We start from the raw sequence: 23416 nt of genomic DNA, 5'->3' as shown, positions 1-23416 counted from the left end.
TTATTGCGCGTGTGTTTTACGCATGCATTTCTCTTCCGGTTTGAGAAAAAATAACAAATGATGTACGACTTTGTAAAAAAACTCGTATTAAATGACAAACACAGTATGATTTTGGTAAGTTTTTATTTATATCGTAATATAATACAGCATACGGTGAACCGGACCACAATCCAGGAAAAATAATTAATTAATGCCCTCGTTTTGTATGGAAAATACGGTGATCCGGACCACCGCGTACCGCGTCAAATAGACATTCCCGAACCGGTTAGAACAAAAAAATTTCGTTCCCGGAACGGTTAATTACATTCCCTGTCAGCTGTTTAACAAATGGCTATAAAATTATGTCTCTGTCTCATCCAGCTTAAGCCAAATGTAGGCTAATTCTATTACAACCTTCATTAAATAAGACAAGAAATAATTCAAAACAATTATTATTTCAAATGTAGGCGATTTGGATTCTCAGTACGTCTCCCTATCTACACAAACAGATAAAGTGCCAAAAATGAAAGATAATTCGTTTAGTGTGTTACCAAAGGCTAGTCAGGCCCTATGCATTGATGGGCTAACAGAGGTTAACGTCATTTAATGTTCGCGAGCCTCTCATTAACGTGGACAAATATATTGATATCGTGTTTGAAATTGACGTTTTTGAATAACGATAGACTGCAATATTTACCTCTTATTTAAGATGTGGAGACGTGATAGTAGTCCACCCTCCCGCTCTCTCCATTCAGTCAGTGAACGTCACACAGGAAGTGAACCCCAGCGGGTCAGAGAAACTTGCACAGGAGAAGAATGACTTTTTTATTTGTAGGCTACGAAAACTTTGAGGAACGAAATAAAAACCGGTATTAACCGGTTACCATTATTTTTAATAAGCGTTTCTGTTCCGGAACATAAAAAATAAAGTTTCTGGTTTCGTTTCTGTTCCATGTGAAATAGAAAAAGTTCCCGGTTTTCGTTTTCGTTCCTTAAACCGGTTCAAAGCCCTGCCCCTGTGGCATGGGTGTTTATTTAGCCACATTATTCCAGACAACAGAACGTGTTGCCATGCAACAATAAAATAAACATTAACTGGCGCGAATGTTCTTTGTCTAGCAGCTAGCAGCAGTAATGCCGCAGCAATTATGCCGAAAAGAAAATGTACCTTTTCCAAAGATTTACAGGGCACCTACCCCTTCCTCCGAGAGGTGCAGAACAATGCGCACAAAGCCTACTGCACACACTGTAAGTGCTTTGTTCTTGTACTGAGTTGGGTAGCCTATGTTGCAAATGCTGTGCGCTCCTGTGGGGGCTTTCCTCGGGCTGTCGCCCCTCTCCTCCTTTACTGCTGTTTTGTTTGAGTGTATATTTACGGAAGCCGCGAGAGGCCCTTCATATCATCTTTTTTTATTCACCTTGTTATCCCGAGATAACGACATAATTCAGGATCTTGAGAGATAACGACATAATTCAGGATCTCGAGAAAACAACACAACTAATTCGAGATCTCAAGAAAACAAAACCGTTATTCCGAGATCTCGAGAAAACAAAACTGTTATTCCGAGACCTCGAGAAAACAAAACCGTTATTCTGAGATCTCGAGAAAACAAAACAATTATTTCATGATCTCAGCTGGATCACTGTATCTCCGTCGGTAGAGACGAAGCCGGGCCAGTCTTCTGCGGAGGTGCCGTGGACTAATTTTGAAATTATCCCTTATTAAAAGACTTGATGCAATCTCTCCCTGTGTCAACCCCTGATCAAAATATTGCCTTATTAGGTGATCGATTATTCCAGACATTCTAATGACCAAAGTTGTGTCTATACAGAATGAGAAATAGCCCCAAAGTCAGCATATCACAAGTCTCTTGGCGCACCTGAATGAACCATTTCTCAGCTGTTTACTCGAGATCATGAAATAATTTTGTTTTCTCGAGATCTCGGAATAACGGTTTTGTTTTCTCGAGATCTCGAATTAGTTGTGTTGTTTTCTCGAGATCCTGAATTAATTATGTCGTTATCTCGGGATAACAAGGTGAATAAAAAAAAGGATTATATGAAGGGCCTCTCTCGGTTTCCGTAGTATATATTCTCAAATCACTTGTCTCTTTTTTGTTTCTGTTTAACATACCATTCTGACAGTTTGGCCATATTGCTGTGTTGAACAGCTTGTTGCACCTTCCATTAAAGTGTTCACTTTTGTACACGTCTTCTTGCTTTATTCATTCAGTTGTGGGGAATGGTTAGTCAGGTTGATTCTGACCTAGGCTATGTTGAGGTCACATATCTACTTTTTAAGTTCATGCTATAGTGCATACAATTTTAGAGATATAGCCTACATGTGCATATGCATTCTTCTTGGTGTTCTCACAAACAGGTGAAATAAATCAGTTTAAATTTGGCCTATGGACATAGCCTGGCCTATTCTCAGCCATTACAAAATCTGTTGTCTGACCATAATTTAACTGATCTGTATACCACTATGCTACTAGATAACAACATGCCTGTTTGGTTTATTTCATGTGAGATGTTGATAAATGTGAGCTTCAACAAAATGATAAGAGCACCTCTCTGAGTGTCACGTTTACGTAAAAAAAAAAAGGTGTGCGTGCACGAGCATGGTCGCGCGCAAAAGTGTCCCGGTTTCAGACTAGGGAAATCTGGTCACCCTAGCCTTGGATCACTTTTGTGTCCCCACCAATGTCAAAATCAAAGTTACTCCCTTGGTTAAATGTGATTTTTTTAGCTTGCGTACCCTGATTGTAAAACAACCCATGGGCACTGCCAGGGGGGAAAAGGTTAGAACAATTCTAGGGGCCCAGCACTGCCATGGGGCCCTTTAAGGGGCTGATAATATGCTTTTAATTATTTTAATAAGACTTTTGAAATAACAACAATGCAATATTCCATCTGGTAAAATGAGCTAATTGAACAAGGTTGTCTATTTCTTGAGTTCTTCAACATATTGTCATTTAACCCTCCCCCTTTTGCGAAATGGTATGGTCCAGTTCTGGTAGAAGCGTGATGCGTTAAATCTGTGTGCTGATCAGTGCAACGCTACTTGCTGCTGTGTCGCGGTGCAGCAGCAGCCAGCCAGCCAGCCAGCAGTGGAGTGCGTACAGTCTATGATCGCTAAATATGAAGAGTGGCTGTCAAAAACGTAAACAAAGGCAGCTGAAAGCTGAGAGGGACCGGAGAGGCAGGCAACTGGTCACTCAGTTTTTCCCAAAGAAAGGTAGCTATCGCTCACGTGTGTTCAAAATATTAGCGAATGGTAAATGAACAGTATGAACGTGGTTGGATTAGCCTATCAAGAGAACACTTTTACAGTTTGTACAGTGACATTTTTTCCATTTTAATAACTGAACTGACTTGTGTGATAAACAAGATGAAATATTACGTTATGCTGGTGCTAATAACTAGTGCTAATAACCAGTTTCATAACTAATGGGGTGCCCTAAATATGCACAGATTCAGCCTCAGGAGGACCTCCGCCCTACCAAACCACTGAACCCCCCCTTTGGAGAAGGAGGTAAGCAGCAATACAACCCATAAATGCTTTAGGATTGAAGTTTTTAATGAGCGAGCGCCATATACAGTTTGCTAGATTAAAGTGTTGCTTAGCAGTCACATCACACATTTCACTACCAATTGTCCTAGCACAAGAAGGCATGTGGCAAAATCTTGAATTTTCATTTGTGATTGTAAATGCACCAGAATTAGTCACTGACCAGTTTTCATCTAGTCCCTGGTAGGTTAATACATAAAATGTAATAACAAAGTCACAAACTCAATGTCCATGGGCTATCAAAAGTCAAATAATGACAATAGTGCAATTGTGACGAGGGTGGGCAAAGTTGGGGGGCCCAAAATTCTAATCTTTCATGGGGCCCAAAATTTCTGGCAGCGCCCCTGAAACAACCCATACGTTAAAGTTAGTAAAAATATTCCATCTACTCTGTATAGATAGAACAATGCAGCTAGCATGATATTGTGTCGCCACAGACACGCTCAATATACAGGAAGTGTAGGTTTTCCATAGTTCGAATTACGTGGGAGCCAATGGGAGCTGAGCTGAGCTCCCATTCCCTCAGGCTCCCATGAAAGAAGCAAACTTGATTTTCTGTGGAAGTCTCTCAAATACGTCATATATCACCATAATAAGCTTGAATAGCCTATATCACCATATAAATATAAATAAAACTCATTTCATTTCCGATCACCATGCAGCCATAACTTTGTATTGACCGTGTTATTAAAGGGATAGTTCGGGATTTTTGACATGAATCTGTATGGCATCCCCATCAATAGTGTCGTGCAAACACACTGACTTACCCCTGACAGCATCCTGTGAGTCCAGTTCTTGTCCAGTTTTGGTCCAGACGAAAGTAGTCCGGCAAGTTTGTTGGGGTCACAAAAGTAAAACGTTTTTCGTCTCAAAACAGTATGTGTTCAAAAGAGTGATATATTTGCATCACAAAACCGTTGGCAAATAAAAAGTCAGACCTCGAAATCGCTTGGCACTATTTTCCTACGCGCTGCCGGCTTCATCCAGCTGCGGCTCCAGCTTCAAGGATAAGCTGGAGCCGCATAAGTAGGAGTCCCGGTGGGTGGTTTGTATTCGATTCGTTTATATCCCGACCTTGTTAGCTGTCAGATTTATGTTCATGGACCCGGTAAGCTGGTAAATAATATTTATTCACTCCTATTTGTATAAATAGGGCACTACATAGGCAGCAGTGGTAGTTTCTTTTTCCCTGACATGGAAGCGCACTTGTATACTGAGGAGGAAAGCAATTTGCATTACAGCCGTGAAGCAGCTCGGCTCAGCTTTCCCTTTCGGGCGCTCTCGTTTTCTGTTAGAATTTGGTAAAGAAAAATAATAATAATAATAAATATTATTTACCAGCTTACCGGGTCCATGAACATAAATCTGACAGCTAACAAGGTCGGGATATAAACCAATCGAATACAAACCACCCGCCGGGACTCCTACTTATGCAGCTCCAGCTTATCCTTGAAGCTGGAGCCGCAGCTGGATGAAGCCGGCAGCGCGTAGGAAAATAGTGCCAAGCGATTTCGAGGTCTGACTTTTTATTTGCCAACGGTTTTGTGATGCAAATATATCACTCTTTTGAACACATACTGTTTTGAGACAAAAAACGTTTTACTTTCGTGACCCCAACAAACTTGCCGGACTACTTTCGTCTGGACAAGAACTGGACTCACAGGATGCTGTCAGGGGTAAGGTCAGTGTGTTTGCACGACACTATTGATGGGGATGCCATACAGATTCATGTCAAAAATCCCGAACTATCCCTTTAAGCCGCAACATGTACGGCTGTACTTCACCACCACACCACTATGCGCGCAAACTGAAATTTGCAGCCTGCGAAATCGAATGTGAAGTTAAGTCCGAAGAAGACTTGTCCTCTATCTATCTCACAACGATCTTCCTTTGTTTAACAATATATATATATATATATATATATATATATATATATATAATATATATATATATTTTGTTTAACAATATATATATATATATATATATATATATATATATATAGTTAAACAAATTATATAATTTGTTTAACAATATATATATATATATATATATATATATATATATATATATTGTTAAACAAATTATATATATATATATATATATATATATATATATATATATATATATATATGCAACACCGTGTGTGTGTGCATGCATGCACGCGCCTGTGCGTGAAAGCTGTGCACTGCAGTGCGCAAAAGTGCGCTGGTCCAGGAGAGCGAGTATGCATTGCTTTTTTTTTTTTAAATAGAGACCCCCATAGGGTCAAATTTATAATTCGAACCCTGAGGTTTTCCTATAAAATTTAAAGAAATACTTTTTAAAAATAGGTTAAAAATAATTACACGGATACAGCGTGAAGTAAACAAGTTTGACTAAATAAATAGTTTTGCTTAATTACCGCGTTATTGACCAGCCGCCACTGGAGCTATCCATCTGTGTGTGTGTGTGTGTGGGCGCGTATGAGAGAAAGGGATTTTAAATTGTATATTAGTCATGTCGCTTTGCTCTCATATGCCCGCTGCATTTAGGACACGACCTGTTTAAAGCCGTCCAAAGCTGTTGCTCAACACACCGCCGTTTCCTTTTCCCAGGAACAGCGTCCTCTTCCAGTATGAACCTCCTCTCACTGAAACCCTCCCATTTCTGCATTTCCCTCTCGAAGCGCCTTACCCTCACTACAAGTCCACACTCTACTATTCTTTCATTTCTGTGTTATTTTTTAAGTTCAGGAAGAACCGTCTTTCAGCTTGCAACAGTTTAAAGAACATCATCTTCCAGGTATGTCAGCTGTTTAAAAAAAAAATTATATATATCGCAAACCCACTTGGTTTCAGAACCGAAGCCGGATTTTGGTGCTGAGCTGCGCAGTATGAATAGTTTATTTGTGTTAAAGACTTGTTTTTTTAAAAAAAGTCTGTTTCAAACTAATCTAATCTTAATCAAGATGTTTAACGTAATGATGAGATTTTCCGATTCTCTGTTTAACCCGATATAGTCTATATCTCTCTGGCTCAATTATATGGGTCTGTTTTATTCCAAGAAATGACTCCTCTTGTAACTTTTTGGGTGTTATCTTTTACCTGGAAAGGTGCATGTTGACGTCCATAAAGCTTACAGGCACAACATTTGGTCCTTAAAGTCCAATTTTGTACCTTCAATCGCTTTTAAAGTGAAACTGCAACCACATTGCCTTGGAATAGAGATGTCTGAAGATTCTCAGTCATCCAGGTCATAGTAAACTGTGGGTGGTAAAAGAGAGCAACTGGACTTGAATGAAGATTCTTGAAGACGTTTCACTTCTCATCCGAAAGGCTTCTTCAGCTCTGTCTGACTAATAGGGAGTATCAGGTACTTATCCTCTCATGGATGAAAAGCAATCCTCAGGGGCGTAGCTGGGGGGGGTCCTGGGGTGCCCGTGACTGGCTCCAGACTCCTTTGGGATTTTTCCAGGTGCGTTTTATTTTATTTTTTTCTGCTGTAGACAGATGGCCTTGTGCAAAATTACCCTTCTGGATGAGTGTGTAAGGGGACATACTTTCATATATTAAAAAACCCGAAATTGGTCCAGAATATCATATTCTGGATATGCACTTTAACAACAAAGGACACTCATTTCAGGATTGCAATGTATGCATTTTAGCCAGAGAGGATCGTTGGTATGAGCGAGGAGTTAAAGAAGCCATTTTTGTCAACCTGGAATGGCAATCACTGAACAGAGGTGGTGGTTTAAGGGCCTCTGCATGCTCTTGCGACAAGGCTTTCGCAGATAGCTTTTCGCAGATAGTTGTAATTTATCGTTGAGCGGGGAGTAATAGGCGTGCGTGATGTTATTCACCGCCACAACGCAAGGGGGTGCGAAGTCATGAAATCGCTAGGAGTAGTTGGTGGGTGTGGTTAGTGGAGTGTTTATCCTCCGGTTACTTATAATGACTAGAACTGGAGTCGTATAGATGTACATACTTCCTCACTTCCTCGATCAACCGCTCTTTGTGCTGCTCCATCTTCGCTCGTGTTTTTAAAAATGGCGGTCGTGAAAACAAACCAAACCGGGAAAGTAGGGAAGCGGAAGTGCGTGTACAGCAGATGTAGAGTGGACCAATCGGAGCCCTCTTGTCTGCGACGCTGTCTGCGAGGCTTCTGCAGTGGTCACAATTTTTGGGAGGTGCGCGCAGAGCGTCTGCGAAGGGGGGACTACACAGATGCCATCTGCGACGCCATCTGCGAGGACTGCGTTGTCAGCATAAATTGGCCTTAAGACACCATTTATCAGACACCTACAATGCAGTACTTGGCACACTTCCCAGACAACTGAATGCACACCAAAACCCAGTTGTTTTCAGTGACTTACAGGAGGACGGAGAGAACCAACAACCACTGATCACCCCAACGAGACTCTAGGCCGTTCACACCCAGCCCCCAGTGACCCACACCAACAGAATGACTCAACGACACCTCAACAATTCTGTCTTACGTTTTGGATTATATACTGTACCTGCTTGTTGTTTTCATAATTAACTCTTCTAGTGATTACATCCGTCTACCACCATCTTTTATGACAGTAGGTTTAGACCTGTAATCTTGATTGATTCACCTTTCTTAATGTAAAAAGAGCCTGCCTATTCAGTCAAAACTTTTTGAGAATTAGCTAACTTGCTTAGTCTTGTAATTTGAATATAGTGGAGACTTATTGTTTTGTGTTGCTCAAATATATGACACTAGCTATTTTGCAAACTTCAATTAGTTAACGTATCTAGCCACAGGGTTGATAACTGGCTACCTCTACTATCGTGAACAAAGAAAATATATATTCAAGATTTTTATTTGTCATATACACAATAACAGACACAGCGGTTTATTATTGGGTAGTGAAATTCTTATTTTGCAACTGCCCGACCAAAATAAAAAGAAATATATATATAAAATATAAAGTGCATATGGAATGCAAAATATAAAGGTAGAGTGAAAAATGAAGATAACATTTAAAAAAAAAAAAGGGGAGAGGCAAACAATGTGCAAACATAGAGGTAGATATACTGTGCAATGTCTTGTGCAAAATTGCTAATATAATCCGTGGCTCAAAGCCTGATGGAAATATAGAGGTAGATGGTGATTATAATCCGTGGTTCAAAAGCCTGATGGCCTGGGGGTAAAAACTGTTTGTCGGTCTAGTAGTCCTTGCTTTCACACTCCTGTAGCGTCTGCCAGATGGTAGGAGCGTGAATAGTCTGTGTTGTGGGTGTGTTTGGTCCCTGATGATGCTCTGTGCCCTTTTTGTGATCCGGGTGTTGTAAATGTCCTGTAGTGGGGGGAGGACAGCTCCACAGATGAACTGTGCCATTTTAATGACACGCTGGAGAGCCTTTCTGTCCTGAGTTGTGCAGTTCCCATACCACACAGTGATGGAATTTGTCAGGACGATCTCCACTGTGCACTTGTAGAAGTTGCTGAGGAGTTTTGTGGACAGTCCAAATTTCCTCAGCTTCCTCAGGAAGAAGAGTCTCTGTTGAGCCTTCTTGATGGTCTGCTGTGTGTTGTGTGACCAGGTGAGATTGTCACTAATGTGAGTTCCGAGGAATTTAAATGTTTTCACCCTCTCCACCTGTGTCCCATTGATGTGCAGCAAGGCGTGCTGGTCTCTCCTCCTCTTCCTCGGGTCAATAATCATCTCCTTGGTCTTCTCAGCATTCAAGGAGAGGTTATTTTCCTGGCACCAGGAGACCAGCTGAGCCACCTCCTCCCTGTAGGCGCTCTTATCTCCGCCGGTGATCAGCCCAATGACAGTGGTGTTGTCAGCGAACTTAATGATGGAAGTGTTGCTCTGGGTGGGGGTTCAGTCGTAGGTGAAGAGGGTGTACAGGAGTGGACTGAGCACACAGCCTTGGGGGGTCCCTGTGCTCACTGTCTTGGTGCTGGATGTACTTGTACCGACTCTGACAGCCTGGGGTCTGTTTGTGAGAGAGTCCAGGACCCAGCAGCAGAGGGAGGATGTCAGTCCAAGGGTGGAGAGCTTCTCAGTCAGTCTGCTGGAGATGACGGTGTTGAAGGCTGAACTGTAGTCCACAAACAGCATTCGAACATAGGTGTTCCAGGTGTGACAAGGCTGTGTGGATGGCTGCATTGATGGCATCATCAGTTGAACGGTTCTGATGATATGCGAATTGAAGGGGGTCTATTGTGTCTGGGATGCCCTTTTTGATGTATGACATGACTATCCTCTCAAAACACTGAAGTGAGTGCAATTGGTCGATAGTCATTCAGGCATGTTATATTGTTTTTCTTTAGGAGGGGCACTATGGTGGTGGTCTTGAAGCATGTGGGCACAGAAGACATGGAGAGGGACATGTTGAAAATGTCTGTGAAGACCTCTGCTAACTGTGTGGAGCAGGCCCTCAAAGCACGACCGGGGATGTTGTCAGGGCCGGCTGCCTTTCGGGGGTTAGTCTTCCTGAAGACCTTGCTCACCTCGGTTATGGTCACAATAGGTGAAAAGCTCTGTGCTGCCTCTGTTGGTAGAATCCCTCTGTGTTGGTTGGTGTTGAGGGTGTCGAAGCGAGCATAGAACTCGTTCAGCTTATCTGGTGATGTGTTGTGGTTGGCTGTGACCCTGCTGCTGTTCTGCTGGAAATTGATGTGTTGCAGGCGCTGCCACATGCATCTGGAGTCTGAGGTGTTGTAATAACCTTCCAGCTTCAGTCTGTACTGCCTCTTGGCTTCCCTGATGGATCTGCATAGGTCATATCTGGCCTTTTTATATCCATCTGCGTCGCCAGAGGCAAAAGCGGTGGAGCGTGCATGTAGCATGGAGCGTACTTCACTGTTAATCCAAGGTTTTTGGTTAGGATATGTTTTGCAGCGCTTGGTGGGGACAATGTCATTAATACACGTGCTGATGTAGCTGGTGACCACAGATGCATATTCCTCTAAATCCACAGAACAGTCTTCTCTCAAAGCAGCAGTCTTAAACACATCCCAGTTTGTAGAACTGAAGCAGTCCTGGAGCACTAGATCGGTCTCTTCATTCCAGACTTTAACAGTTTTACTCACTGGGGGGGCTTGTTTGAGAAGGGCCTTGTAAGCTGGGTAGAGGAACACAGAGATGTGGTCAGACTGTCCAAAGTGGGGGTGGGGCACAGCCTTGTAGCCATTTCTCACGTTACTGTAGACATGGTCCAGGATGTTGTTGTCCCTTGTCGGAAAGCTCACGTGTTGATGGTACTTTGGTAGCACAGTCCTGAGGTTGCAGTGATTAAAATCCCCGGCCACGATGAACACAGCATCTGGGTGTGTGGTCTCGTATTTGCCGATGATGTCATGTAGCAGTCCTAGCGCTGTAGTGCAGTCAGCCCACGGCGGGATGTAAACAGCCAGCATAAACACAGCACTGAACTCCCTCGGTAGATAAAAGGGTCTGCACTTCACCATCAGCACTTCAATGTCCGCACAACAGTGTTTTTTCAACTACCTGTACGTCTGTACACCATCTGTTGTTAACATAAGCACACACACCGCCACCTTTGTTTTTACCGTAAGCAGACGTGCGGTCTCCGCGGTGCATGGAGTGGGTCTGTAGTTCAATGGCCGGGTCTGACAGGCTTGCAGTAGTCCAGGTTTCCGTAAAAATCAGGGCACAACACTCTCTGATCTCACGTTGAGATGTTATCCTGGTTCTCAGCTCATCCATCTTATTCTCGAGCGAGCGAACGTTAGCTAACAGAAGGCTAGGTAGCGGTGGTCTTGTAGCTCTAGCCTTTAGCCTAGCATGTAGCCCGCCTCTCTTACCGCGCCTCCGTTTTGGGTGCGTGGATCATCGGCCGTTTCGCCTACTCGAGTCTGGTGATGATGCGGCCTGCCGGATGGTGTCGGTGTAGCTTCGGTCGCTGTCAGTGATGAGAAGAAAGCTACAGTCCAGAAGGACTGGACTAGGCCCGTGGTGAATTTTACCAATGTCCAGAAGTGTGTCTTTGCTGTAGGTGATCCTAAAAGCTAAAGCCATCAAGTGATATTGTAAAATTCACATTCTGCTTATGAAAATTGTTTACTTCCAAGTGTAGCTATAAATCAACTGACCTTTTGCCACCTTTGCGTTTTTAATACAATACCAACATTAGATTTCTGTGTATCACCTGATGCTCAGTATTGATTATCACCTGATCACTTTCTGCAAGTTAATTTTGCTATGGTATGTGAAATGTTGTATGATAGTGCCGCGTTTTAAGCTAAGTGTCCTTGGGTCATGTGGAAGATCCGCACCAAATTATTTAATATAATGCACATGGACAGCATATAATATGTACATGGATTTGACCCATACCATCCAGCACTTAACATCAATATTGTTTCTAAAACAAACAGCTCTTTTGCATGGGTTGTTTGTGTCTAATAGTGAACATGAACAGTGCAAGTTGTTGCTGGCCAAAATCCAAACTACAGCAGGAAGCACAAACATTCCAGACAATAGGGCAGTGTGGACTTTTCCATATACGCCTTCCCATTAAAACCCTTTTTTTTTCCTCTCTCTTCAGCACATCCTTACTCAAGAGCTAATCAGAGCTGTGCAAGTCACTGTGTGTGCTGTCCTCTCATGGCCTGTGTATGTGTGTGGTTTCTGCATGTTATGCTCTCAGTGTTGATTGTTCAAGGAAAACAGGATGGTAAGTCTGCACCACAGCTGAAGAAAAGAAATGCTTTTAAACCCTCAAAAGCACACATTATTCAAAGCCACAAACCATTCCATAACCATTCTCTCGGCCTACTTCTCTGTCTACTCTACATGCTACTTTCAGATGATACTGGCCCCTTTTGTCTGAAAAATTTGCTTTGATTGTTTTACATCCTATACAGTTAGTGAACTATTTTAGTTGTTAATTACAAACTTGTTAACAAACTGGTTAATGTTATTTATTCCACAGCAGTTAAATTCACAATTCTGATTGGTCAGATGTTGTTGATTTTAACCGCTGTGACAGTAGTGCAGCTGCAAATCACAGGTTTATATCAATGTGATCATTTTAATACATTCCCATTTCACAGGGACTTGTTTGGTGAACGGTTCACATAAATAGATTTAAAATATGGGTCATTGTTCATCTGGTGAAATTTTTTAAAGAGATGTTAATTTCGTATTTATGAAAGGAGTCTCCAGTATCAGCTTCTTTATGACTGCCAGAGGTAAAGGCATAGGACCTTGCCTGTAGATTTTATAATCATAGTTTTATGCGAAGGGGCAGTTTACGTCAGGCAGGCCGGCTTTGTGCAGTGGCAGTATCGTAGCCTATGAGGTTTAGCCGAGGCGTGATTATTGCTAGTTGAAACTTCAGGCAGGCCAACAACTAGACTTCATATCGCGTGTCCGTGAGATGGCAGCTATGTATTACTGATTGGCTTGCTTTAATTTCCTGTCCGGTCTGAATCAGCAATGTGTGTTTTTCTCCAGCCATTTTTTTTAGTTGATTTTCAGTAATTTTTAGAATGAAGCAATATATGACATACAAGTCTATATACCATTAGTACAAGATGATAAAATGCAGGACAGGAGCATATAAAGTAAAATGCAGAGAAGGAGAATGAAACTAAACAAAGAATATAATAACAGTAAAAAAAAAAAAAAATATGGTTATAGTGTGATTGTAGTCAGCTGTGTTGTGATGTATTTTCTCTGTATAGGTGTGTGTAATGTTTCCCAGTTGAGTAGGAACTGGCAGTAAGTTTACTTACTTATTGTGGGTCAGAGAACTGGATGGTGATATTCTGCAAGAAGGGATACCATAATTTACAAAATTGCAACAGTTGTAGAAATGAGCATTTCACAAGGTCCAGATCTGCGTAACCCATAAAGTTAAAATATCGAGATAGCTTCAGATCACAACAACCGACTGGCATTATAGGTTATATGGTTATACAACCAAGTTATAATCATTCAAAAGAACTCTTCAGGAGCTTCCAATCGACACCAACTGCACACCACTATGATCTACGTTCCCTGAGAAAGAGGCTGTGGATTTCAGGGATTTCAGCCAACTTTGGAGCTCTATTTCTGGTTAAAATGATGTCTCAGGTACTGCAACACAGCTCGTTATGTTTCATTCGATCATTTTCCCCAGGTGACGTTGTATATTCAGTAAAATTTTGGAGAAAATGTCAATTTGTTTTTAAATAAATGTATGGATTTTTTTGAAGATATGGTGTAGTACATGTTGTTTACAGTATTAAACTTCTGTTCACAGCAATTTATTTATTTAATTTTATACAGACAAAAATGCAAATTGTTTTGCATTGTTTATGATTCCGTAATAAAAAAAAGTGTCTTTTCAGTTGTACCTTTTCTTCCTTCAAATTTTGTTCAAAATCAAATTGACTTGTGAAGTCAGGATCATGAATTGAATTGTGACTTGTATGTATCGTTGCACCCCTAATATTTAATATTCATGTTATATTCATTAACTTCTTCCCCTGGTTTTTGAAAGTAAAGAACATCTTAGCACCAAAGATAAAATTAGAAATTGTCTAGTAAAGATTGTTACTGTAAAAAGAGAGAACAAAGTGACTCAGCTTTGTACAAGACCAGAGCATGTGCGTATGGGTAGCTGGAATAGATTTACATCAATCATGTGCCAGGCCCATGTCAGGGAAAAAAATCTAGATAATTTATTTTTAGTCTAGTGTGTATGATTCACTATCCTGCGTTACCTTGAGAAATGCCTCACTGATGAGCTATGGTTCACACCTTCACCTCTAGTCTTTGCCATTAGGCCTTCCTGGTTTGGTCACAGCTCCACCATGTTGTTACCTGCCTTTTCATTAGTAGTCCCAGGCGTTCCTTGCCTAATGGCGTGTTTATATTCAGCTCTTATAAGCAACCGTTTGCATGAATTTGCTTGCAAGTCACTCATTCTCGCCTCAGTAAAATAAATAAACCAGGTTTGCACCGGTATCCTTGTCAGTTTAGTCAGGTTCATCTCTCAAACTTTTCATCACTACATTAACATAACATTATATAACAAACAGCCCATCTTCAGCTCTGTTGTGATGGTCTTATTTTCTAAGAAATATATATCTGCCTCTTCGTGATAAATCTCTTACATCTGGACAGATTAATGCAGCACAAGTGAATTCTTAGTAGGTTTCTTTCTTTTAATTTTTATGACTTTGTATACAGTGTGAAATATTAGTTCAATTCAATTTTATTTTTATAGCACTTTTGACAGTAGAGGTTGTCACAAAATGTATGGCTTTCATTTCTGTAGCAGACACTGGTCCTCATTTATCAATCATTTATTACAGTTGTATGTAAAGGATTTTGTGACCAAACCAAATTCAGAATTCCCACCAGATTTACAAAAGTTTCAGGTTTTTTTAACCTATATATGTATGTTCGTACAGTAAATGCCAATCACCCCAAAATTACCAATTTTACAACACAGCTGGTTTACATTTAACCACACCCAAAAAACAAACACACACACACACACACACAAAAAAAAAAAATCATCTAAGCAATGAAAGAGCACCTCCCAAGTGTTAGATGTTAAATTCCCCAGCCGTTTTACAGCTCAGCAATTGCAGCATGTTGCTACTCTAGGAATACCCTAAAACTGCCTTCTTTTACAGAGTGCCATTACTTTTGTTGATATTAATGACTAGTCGTATTTGTCTTGATTCATGGATTTGTTTTGAATTGCTTTCTTTCAATATGAAATGACTCAGTTTCACAAAATGTTCATTCGCTTGGTATGTGTTGAAATAATGAAGCCATTGAAACTCAACAGTATAAACCGTGTATAAAATCAGACTCCTCCTTCATTGTAGTGTGAAGCTGTTTAACTGAGAATCAAATTTACCCAAGCTAAGCAGCTTTTCTGTGTTCTGTTTTCTTCTAACAGCATATTCTAAAGACAGTGAGGTAGAGTAATGTGACCCGTAATTACTCATTGTTTTTCCAAAATGTTACTACGTAATTGGTTGTAATTAAAATGTTTTAGGTACATGTTCAATAACACAATGTGTAGCAGCGATCATTCTTGTTTTCCAGCACATGAGGAAACATCTGCTTGTAAAATTCCATATCTGAGCAGATCTAAACAAGTAGCCTTTCCACAAGAGTTCCTGGAAAAAAACAGTAGACATTATAGAGCAGGAAGTCTCTCAGGGGTGGAGGAATATCCCACATTGCTGATCTGTAGAGAAATAAAATATAGCCTGTCCAAATATGGCTCATTTGTAGTGATTAAGAGGTTCATGTACAGGTAGTGTTGAATTTATGCTGTTATTTTACTTGTTATACTTATTATTTTTCTTTGACTTAGTATGATCTCTGCAAGTTCAATGTGCCAATATGTTATTGTTTGTAAAATCTTGTTGACAGCACAGCCACTAAATGCACCCAAGGAACTGGAAGTTTACCCAGAAGGTGGCTCCAATGATTTTGGAGTTTGGAAGATGAATATTGAGTGGAAAGGCGATTTCACCAACAGCATCACAGCAGACAAAGTTACCTATGACATTAAGATTTTCTATACTGAGCAAATGAAACTGGTTCATAATGTAAGTAGATGTTTATATAATAGTTATTTTCTTCTCATTTCGGAAAAGAGCCTTTTCCCACAGTTTTTTTTTTTTTAAATAAATATCATAGAAGAGCTAATGATGAAATCGATTTGATTCCAGCACAAAACTCTGACTGCTCAGAAACACATAGCCAGTGATGATTGTGGTGGGGGATGGGGCAAGTCTGATGTAAAACTCAAGTTATGAATGTGATTATCAATAAGATAAGGCCTGAACAGTTAAAATGAAATGCTGAGTAAGGGAAAAAAAGGAAAACTAGCTAGCAAATGTACCCAACTAAAGTGAATTTAGCTCAGTGTGCTTTTTTTTTTTTTAGATTTGATGGCCTTTACTCAGATTATCATAGTTGAACACAGTTTAATATCATTTATGTGAATGTAATTTTAAAGAAATTTTAACAATAAAAAGCTGGACAAGAGGAAAATAGAAGTAGCAAAAAAAAAAGCCTGATGACACTATTTGTACATTGGAAATAAAAATGAGTAAAAAAAAATCTCTTGTAAATGTACTTAAGAGTACAATTGTTTTTCAGTAGTTGAAGAATAGTTTGCTAAAATATTTCCAAAATAGCATTGAAGTACAGTAATAAAGTACAATTTCTCAAATATTTTCCACCCCAGAAATTGCTAAACAAATAATATGTGACAAGGCTTATGACTTGGGTCTAAAACTGGAGAGAAATACAATCTGCTTTTAACAAAAGTGTGCCGATTCCTTCAACTCCATCAGCTCTGGTGCATTGTGAAAAAGTAGATGTTTAAGTATGCTAAAATCTGATGTAAAACTTGCTTTTTTTTCCATCTGCTGCTTCTGTTAGGAGACAATAGAATTGAAAGCGAATCAAATGGGCCATTATAACTGGAGTTGGACTTCACCATTGCCACTGAATTGTACATCACATTCTGTCCAGGTGCGCTACAGAGATCATGATCACACCAGTGCCTGGACACCTCTGAAAACTTTGCCTGGTGCGTATTAATTTTGAATTCTTTCAGCTGAGAAAGAACTGTATGAAATCCTGAATGGGATTCCATTTTTTCACACAAATACACAGTAGGCTGTTAAAGGAGCTAGTGATGTGTTGGTCATGAATGAGTCGGCTCTTTGCATCACCTTTCTTTGACTGAATGTTGAGAGTTTGCTCCCATGTAAGAAGCAGGGTGTCCGCGGAGTTTAAAAAAGTCTAAAATTACACATTTTCAATTTTAGGCCTAAAAAAGTCTAAAATACAGAGATATTTTGCACTGTTGGTCTAAAATCTCATTTGGGTAATTTAAGACCTAGGTTACGTGTAGAATTATTCTGCACGTAGAAAATCTTCCCGGAAGTTCCTTTCAGCACCTAGATGTCACCCGGGATTGGTTGGCATCTCAGTGCTGAAAGGAACTTCCGGGAAGATTTTCTAGTTTCGGTTGTGTTGCCAGATCGGGCGGTTTTAAGTGCGTTTTGGCGGGTTTTGATATTTTGGGCCGGAAATTGTCAGCAGTATCTGGCAACACTGCCGGCGGGAAGATTTCCTGGTTCCGGTTTACAGCGCTGACTCAGTTCGTGCAATTGCTGGTGTTGCGTAGGCTACCGTGTAAGCTCTGTCAATTTCAGCGACAAATTAAAAATGGAAGCGGACGAATTGGTTCCTAAAAGAACTAGTAAGGGGTCAGTCATCTGGCATTTTTTGGATATCGCAAGGAGGACGTGGAACAGCAAATCCCAGTTTGTAAAGTGTGCAAAAAAACCTGTCATCACGAAAGGCAGCAGCATGACAAATATGTTCCATCACCTGAAAACTCACCCGGTACAATATGAAGAGTCTCTTAAACTCCGAACTACTTGCCCATGAGCTAAAACCCCCCACGAGCTAAACAAATGACCATAGCGGCCCCGTTCTCCAAAGCCCCCCCATATGAGAAAACGAGTCAGAGATGGAGAGCTATAACGGATGCAATCACTAACGTCATTGCCGAAGACATGATCCCAGTTAGTATAGTGGAAAAACCAGGCTTCCAAAAATTACTAAACACACTCGATCCCAAACATGAGTTGCCTGGTCGCAGACATTTTACAGAGAAGGCAATACCGGAATTATACACATCTGAGAGGCAGAGCCAGAAAACATTCAGTTCAAAAGTGTGCAAAGAGAAAAATTATGTTTTGCAGATCTCTCTCTTCTCTCCCTCAATCTCTCTCTCTATTGTGAATGTTCCAGTGGTTCTCAGTAGTCAGGTTAATAGCTTGGAGATCTATTTTTTAAAATTTAATGAATGAGCACTTTTCTTATTTAGGCTAAATGTCTTTCTCAGTGTTGAGCTTGCACTTTATTGGTTTGAGCTCTGAGCAGCTCTGTATTGTATTGCCCCTTTGTTGCAATTTTCAAGATTGTTTTTGCAGTTTGTGCCACATCTTTGTTGAATAAAAAGTCTTATTTCAATTCAATTGTGATTATCAATTGTGATTTAATCACTAACATGAAAATTTAAAATGTGTTGTTGAAAACCACCTGTAAAGTTAACCAAGAATGTTATTTAATCTGCAGGGATTGTAGTGAAAACAGTAAAGAGTAAAAGTTAGATTTCATGGGGTCCTTTAGAGGAGATTTAAATATATCGAGATATATATTGTATATCGTGAAATCGAGAAAATGTATCGGCATATTCATTTTTTCCCATATCGCACAGCCCTATTGTCACGGTTTGTAGCAAAATGGGCAAATGCAAGTTTAACGACTGCTGGCTTGAACGCATTGATTTCGGAGACTGGTTAAAACGTGTACCAAACAATCCGTTTGAGGCGTACTGCACATTGTGCAAAATAACACTCAAACTTGGCACCCTGGGTGTAAAGGCACCGGAATCGCACGCGAAAGCGGAGAAACACCAGGCTGCCCATAAAAGTCTGCAACATTTGCATGCCATCACTCAATTTTGTTCACCGTTGTCAGGTCCAAGCATATCTCGAGACGGTATATCAGCTAACTCCGTGCAAACTGTAACGTTACAACACGCAAACCGTACGGAATCGAATGCCTCATCCTCAAGTGATTTGCGGGATGTCTTTGGCTCCACTGCAACTTAGTTCCTCATTAATGCAAGAGCGCACCCTAGGGATGTAATGAGTTCATTGGTGAATGATAATAAATTTTGTTATTTCGAAAGTAATTCAGGCTCTCCCAATTTTCTTTATTTTTTTTTGTGCGGCATAAGTCTTAAATTTAACCTGTTATGGTCTTAAAAAGGTCTTAAAAAGTCTTAAATTGAACTTGTTCAAGCCTGCAGAAACCCTGAAGAAGCCTTTATTATTATTATTATTATTATTTTGAAAATGTAATCAGTGCTGTTACCCTTGCATGTTATTTTAATCAATATGCTCGCTCTCTCTCTCTCTCTCTCTCTCTCTCTCTCTCATATATATTGACCAACACTTCCCTTCCCTGTCATTTCCATTCTGTGGATTGCTACAGTGGAAATAATAGAATTAGGGCCAAAAGTTTGATTTCCAGCCATGAAAAGCAGGCAAGGATGAACTGAAATTATTTGTTTTGTCTATCTCTACTCCATTAATTATGAGGGACAGCACCACACAGCCCTATGCAAACAGGCTAAAACATCTGTCTCCCACATGCTGAACCAGCAAAATTCTGTCTTACCTTTCCTCAGTAGAGTTGCAGCTTCCTTGCTTGGGTGTTGAATTTCCTGAGTAAGCGAGCTTCTTCCCAAAATCGTGTTGTAATATATTTTTGATGTTTCCTGTTTTTATAACGTACATAAAAGTTAACTGGGGGGCAGATAATACAAATACTACTACTACTACTAATAATAATAATAATAATAATAATAATAAATCAACTTTCCTCCTTATGGTATGGGGTGCGTGAAAATATTCATTTCATCAATCCCTGACAGAAGAGCATGTTTTTTGTATCCATGTCTAAAATGTTTGTTAACCCGGTAAAAATGTTGGCAGTAAAGATTTGCACACATTTTTCTAAAAACGTAAAGTTTAATTTGAACAAATAAGCAACAGTTGGGAGATCGTGAGTTTGAATTTTCCATAAAAAGTGTTCGTAAACCATCCCACAGTATTTCTTAAAAAGCAAATTAAAAATAAGCACTGGATAAAAACCCATCTATGTTATGTAAATAAAGATACAAATTTCATTGTCCAGTGGTCAAGTGTTAATGAGCTGCATTGCCTTGCACTTACGATCGGGTACACTGTGGTGGTACACGTACATACAGACATCGTACAGTCACAAAAGCCATCAAAAATCAGGTCACTGTATTACCATATTCTCTTAAGTGTGGGGCTCTGCTCCGCGCGCTTTGCATGCAGAGGAGAGCTCCACTAATAACAGAAGCACAGAAGGCTTATATTTAGCATGATAAAATTTCTTTTTACAATCTACCTATGTAATGTAACTAGGTTATATGTGAAATTAGTGTCTAGTCTGCATACAACTACACAAATATTATAAGGGTTAATATTCTGACCAAAAGTGTGTTCAGTGAATAAGAGATTTGACACAGGCAAGTAAATACGTTATAAAACCAGTGTATAGTTATGGTTTGATTATATGACACTTGGAAGTGCCACTTAAAAACAGTGGGACAGAAGAAATCAGTGAAGAAAAAGAATCCACAACTCGCGTTATACATTCATCATCATACTGAGCAAAACTTTCAAAAAAGAGCGACACACCACACCTCCTCCTTCATTATCTCCAGAACAAGCCAAAACCAAACAGAAGCATACAACAGCATGTGAAGTGTCTCTTAACAGTATATTTAAAATGTATAGGCTACATAACACAAGAACCTTGGACATGAATAGAAAATAAATATTTAAAAAAAAAAACCCATAATGCTCACTTATGCCAAAGGGCTCTGCATAGCAAGCTGTCTAAACTAGATTTCTTGTGTGCAAGTAGAGAAAATCTCTGGGCAAACAAAGTTCTCTGTTTACTTCAAGGGTTTGCTGTGCTAATGGTGATTTGCAGACAAAGAGGGAACAAAAGACAGTATGAGACTTCTGATTGGTTGATTTATTTGCCTGATTAGTTTATGACATTATAAAGTTTGCAAAATGGGCAGTAACGTTTTGAATGCATTAAAGCCTGTGGAAATTTTTTTGGGACGCCAGAGAGAACAGCATTATAGTAATTAGTTCAGGATGTTACGAAAGCATGCATCAGTTGCGCTGGGTGGAATTGGGTAATGTTGCGGATATTGAAGAAAGCAGAAATTGTTTTTGCTGTGTGATTCAAAAGTGAGCATATTGTCTTCGATAACACCAAGGTTCTTGACTTGGAAGGAGAGCGGTATGAGGCAGCCATTGATGCAGATGTTAAACCTGTTGTGCTTTGGACAGTGTGTGGCCACTGAAAAGAATCTTGAATTTATTATCTTTTAGTTGCCATCCAGGTTGTGATGTCTTGGAGGCATTTGGTGAGAGTATATGCAGTCAGATCCATAAGTATTTGGACACTGACACAAATTTTGTCATTTTTCCTCTATACACCACCACAGTGGATTTTAAATGAAGCCATTGTGATGTGATTGAAGTGTGGGCTTTAACAAAAATATTGCATTAACCATTTAGGAATTACAGCTATTTTTTATGTAGTGCCCCCATTTTTACAAGCTTAAAAGTAATTGGATAAACTAAAATAATTATGAATATAAGCAGCATTTTAAATATTTCTATCCACATCATTTGTAGTCAATGAATGCCTGAAGTGTGGAGACCATGGACATCACCAAATGCTGAGTTTCCTCCCTTGAGATGCTTTGCTAGGCATTTACTACAGCCACATTCAGTTGCTACTTGTGGGTTTTTCTGCCTTCAGTGTTGTCTTCCGTGATTGAAAAGTATGTTTGGTTGGGCTGACTGATTCAGCCATTTAAAAACATTCCATTTCTTTACCTTAAGAAGTGCCACCCTATCAGTTTTGCATTTGACTGAATCTGAGCAGAAAGTACAGCTCTACGTGCTTCAGAATTCATCCTGCAAATTCTATCAACGGTCACATCAATCAGCTCTTGGTGGTTTGTTTTCAGCCAATAGCTAGCAAAGTTTCATCTACTTTAATCTATTTTACTTCAGAACCTATTTTATTTTTATTTTTATTTGTGAATCAATTTTAACACAACAATGAAGTAGTAGAATATTACTCAAGTCACCATGGTTGAGTTGGACTAGTGTGGTTTGTTTTTAGCCAAGAGCTAGCATACCTTCACTCTGAGGACTCATGCCTCCATTCTCCTCCCCAACTGGCTGCAGAAGCTGTGCCCGTCTATTGGGGGGGGAAAGCCCTGTCAAGCTGGGAAGTAGGAGAATGCTGCTGCATCAGATCAGAAAGGATGAGGCCCTGCTTAACTCTATGGCTGTGGCTAATGCTACACCTCTGCTATGGACACCACTATTCCAGGGTGTGACACTGCTGTGGTGGCCTTTGATGCAGAGGTGGCCCATGGAGGAAAATGAGGTGGTGGATGCATGGATTAAAGCAAAAAAAAATTATTTGACTGAAAATTTAGCGGGGGGGGGGGGGGGTTATGGGTGGATTTCGATGAAATTCTGAGAATGATTAACTTGGAACTGATAACTTTATTATCAATTAATTAATGGATTAATATATTCAATTTATTGTTGAGTGATTCTTCACCATTGTTTGTTTTTGAGATAAAAGCACAGACACGCATTTTCTGTGCATAGACACGATCAGCCATAGATGGACTGACCTCCGTTGAGGTGAGACTTGCTCCTGGTAAAGAAGAGGTGTGCTGAAGACCCCTTACATTGGCCTTGTGGCTGGCTTCCAGTTGATGGCGCGACAGCACTTTCTTTCCATTGCTTCCGTATATTATTTTTTGTGGCAAACCACACAAATGCAAGCGCCTGGAATGTTTAGTTTTTTGCACCATGAACTAAATGGCTTTCCGTTTTCACCTATTTCGTACAGCCAAGCCCACCTCCACTTGTTTTTTACACCTTTATCGATGGCAGACACATCAGTGCCTTCTTTCATGTAAAGCGCATCCATGCTGCCGAAACCGAAAGCAGAATGACATGCTCCTCTATGCTCGACGTCAAGATAGAAAAAAGTTTGGATCTTCGCTTAAATTAAAATTGGGGTTTGACTTTGCTTTGTGTTGAATACGACTTCAAAAACAATTCAAGATTTTATTAAGAGAAATATTGTGGCCAACACGAGTGTTAAGTTACCTAAAAGATCGCGTGAAGTTGGCTGCTATCTACTTTGCGTTCGTTCTCATTTTCCTCCATCATTTCATAGGCCAGAAACAG

The 23416-nt window shown here is 40.1% G+C and overlaps 1 protein-coding gene, 1 long non-coding RNA gene and 1 other non-coding gene across 5 annotated transcripts in view; 2 read left to right on the top strand and 1 right to left on the bottom strand.

The window, feature by feature from the left end:
* Window positions 1-6866, bottom strand: part of LOC132895373 (uncharacterized) — a 71193-nt gene extending 64327 nt beyond the window's left edge. Inside the window, exon 1 of the long non-coding RNA XR_009655744.1 lies at window positions 6634-6866. This is a non-coding gene — a long non-coding RNA (uncharacterized LOC132895373). The remainder of the gene's footprint in view (window positions 1-6633) is intronic.
* Window positions 6144-23416, top strand: part of lifrb (LIF receptor subunit alpha b) — a 55814-nt gene continuing 38541 nt past the window's right edge. The window contains exons 1-4 of one of the 3 annotated variants that reach the window (XR_009655743.1): window positions 6144-6331; window positions 12076-12204; window positions 15915-16093; window positions 16935-17085. Coding sequence is in view for 2 of the 3 variants with exons in the window: in XM_060935915.1 (XP_060791898.1) it covers window positions 12135-12204; window positions 15915-16093; window positions 16935-17085 (400 nt within the window). In the remaining variant the exon portion in view is untranslated. The remainder of the gene's footprint in view (window positions 6332-12075; window positions 12205-15914; window positions 16094-16934; window positions 17086-23416) is intronic. The other 2 variants (XM_060935915.1, XM_060935916.1) reach the window with 2 other exon arrangements.
* On the top strand, window positions 12798-12945 carry LOC132895822 (U4 spliceosomal RNA). Its single transcript, XR_009655855.1, has one exon. It is a non-coding gene; the product is annotated as a U4 spliceosomal RNA (small nuclear RNA).

Source organism: Neoarius graeffei, chromosome 12 (assembly GCF_027579695.1).
Source record: "Neoarius graeffei isolate fNeoGra1 chromosome 12, fNeoGra1.pri, whole genome shotgun sequence".
Taxonomy (NCBI): domain Eukaryota; kingdom Metazoa; phylum Chordata; class Actinopteri; order Siluriformes; family Ariidae; genus Neoarius; species Neoarius graeffei.
Note: the sequence above shows the minus strand (reverse complement) of the source record. Positions and strands in the feature narration are given on the sequence as shown.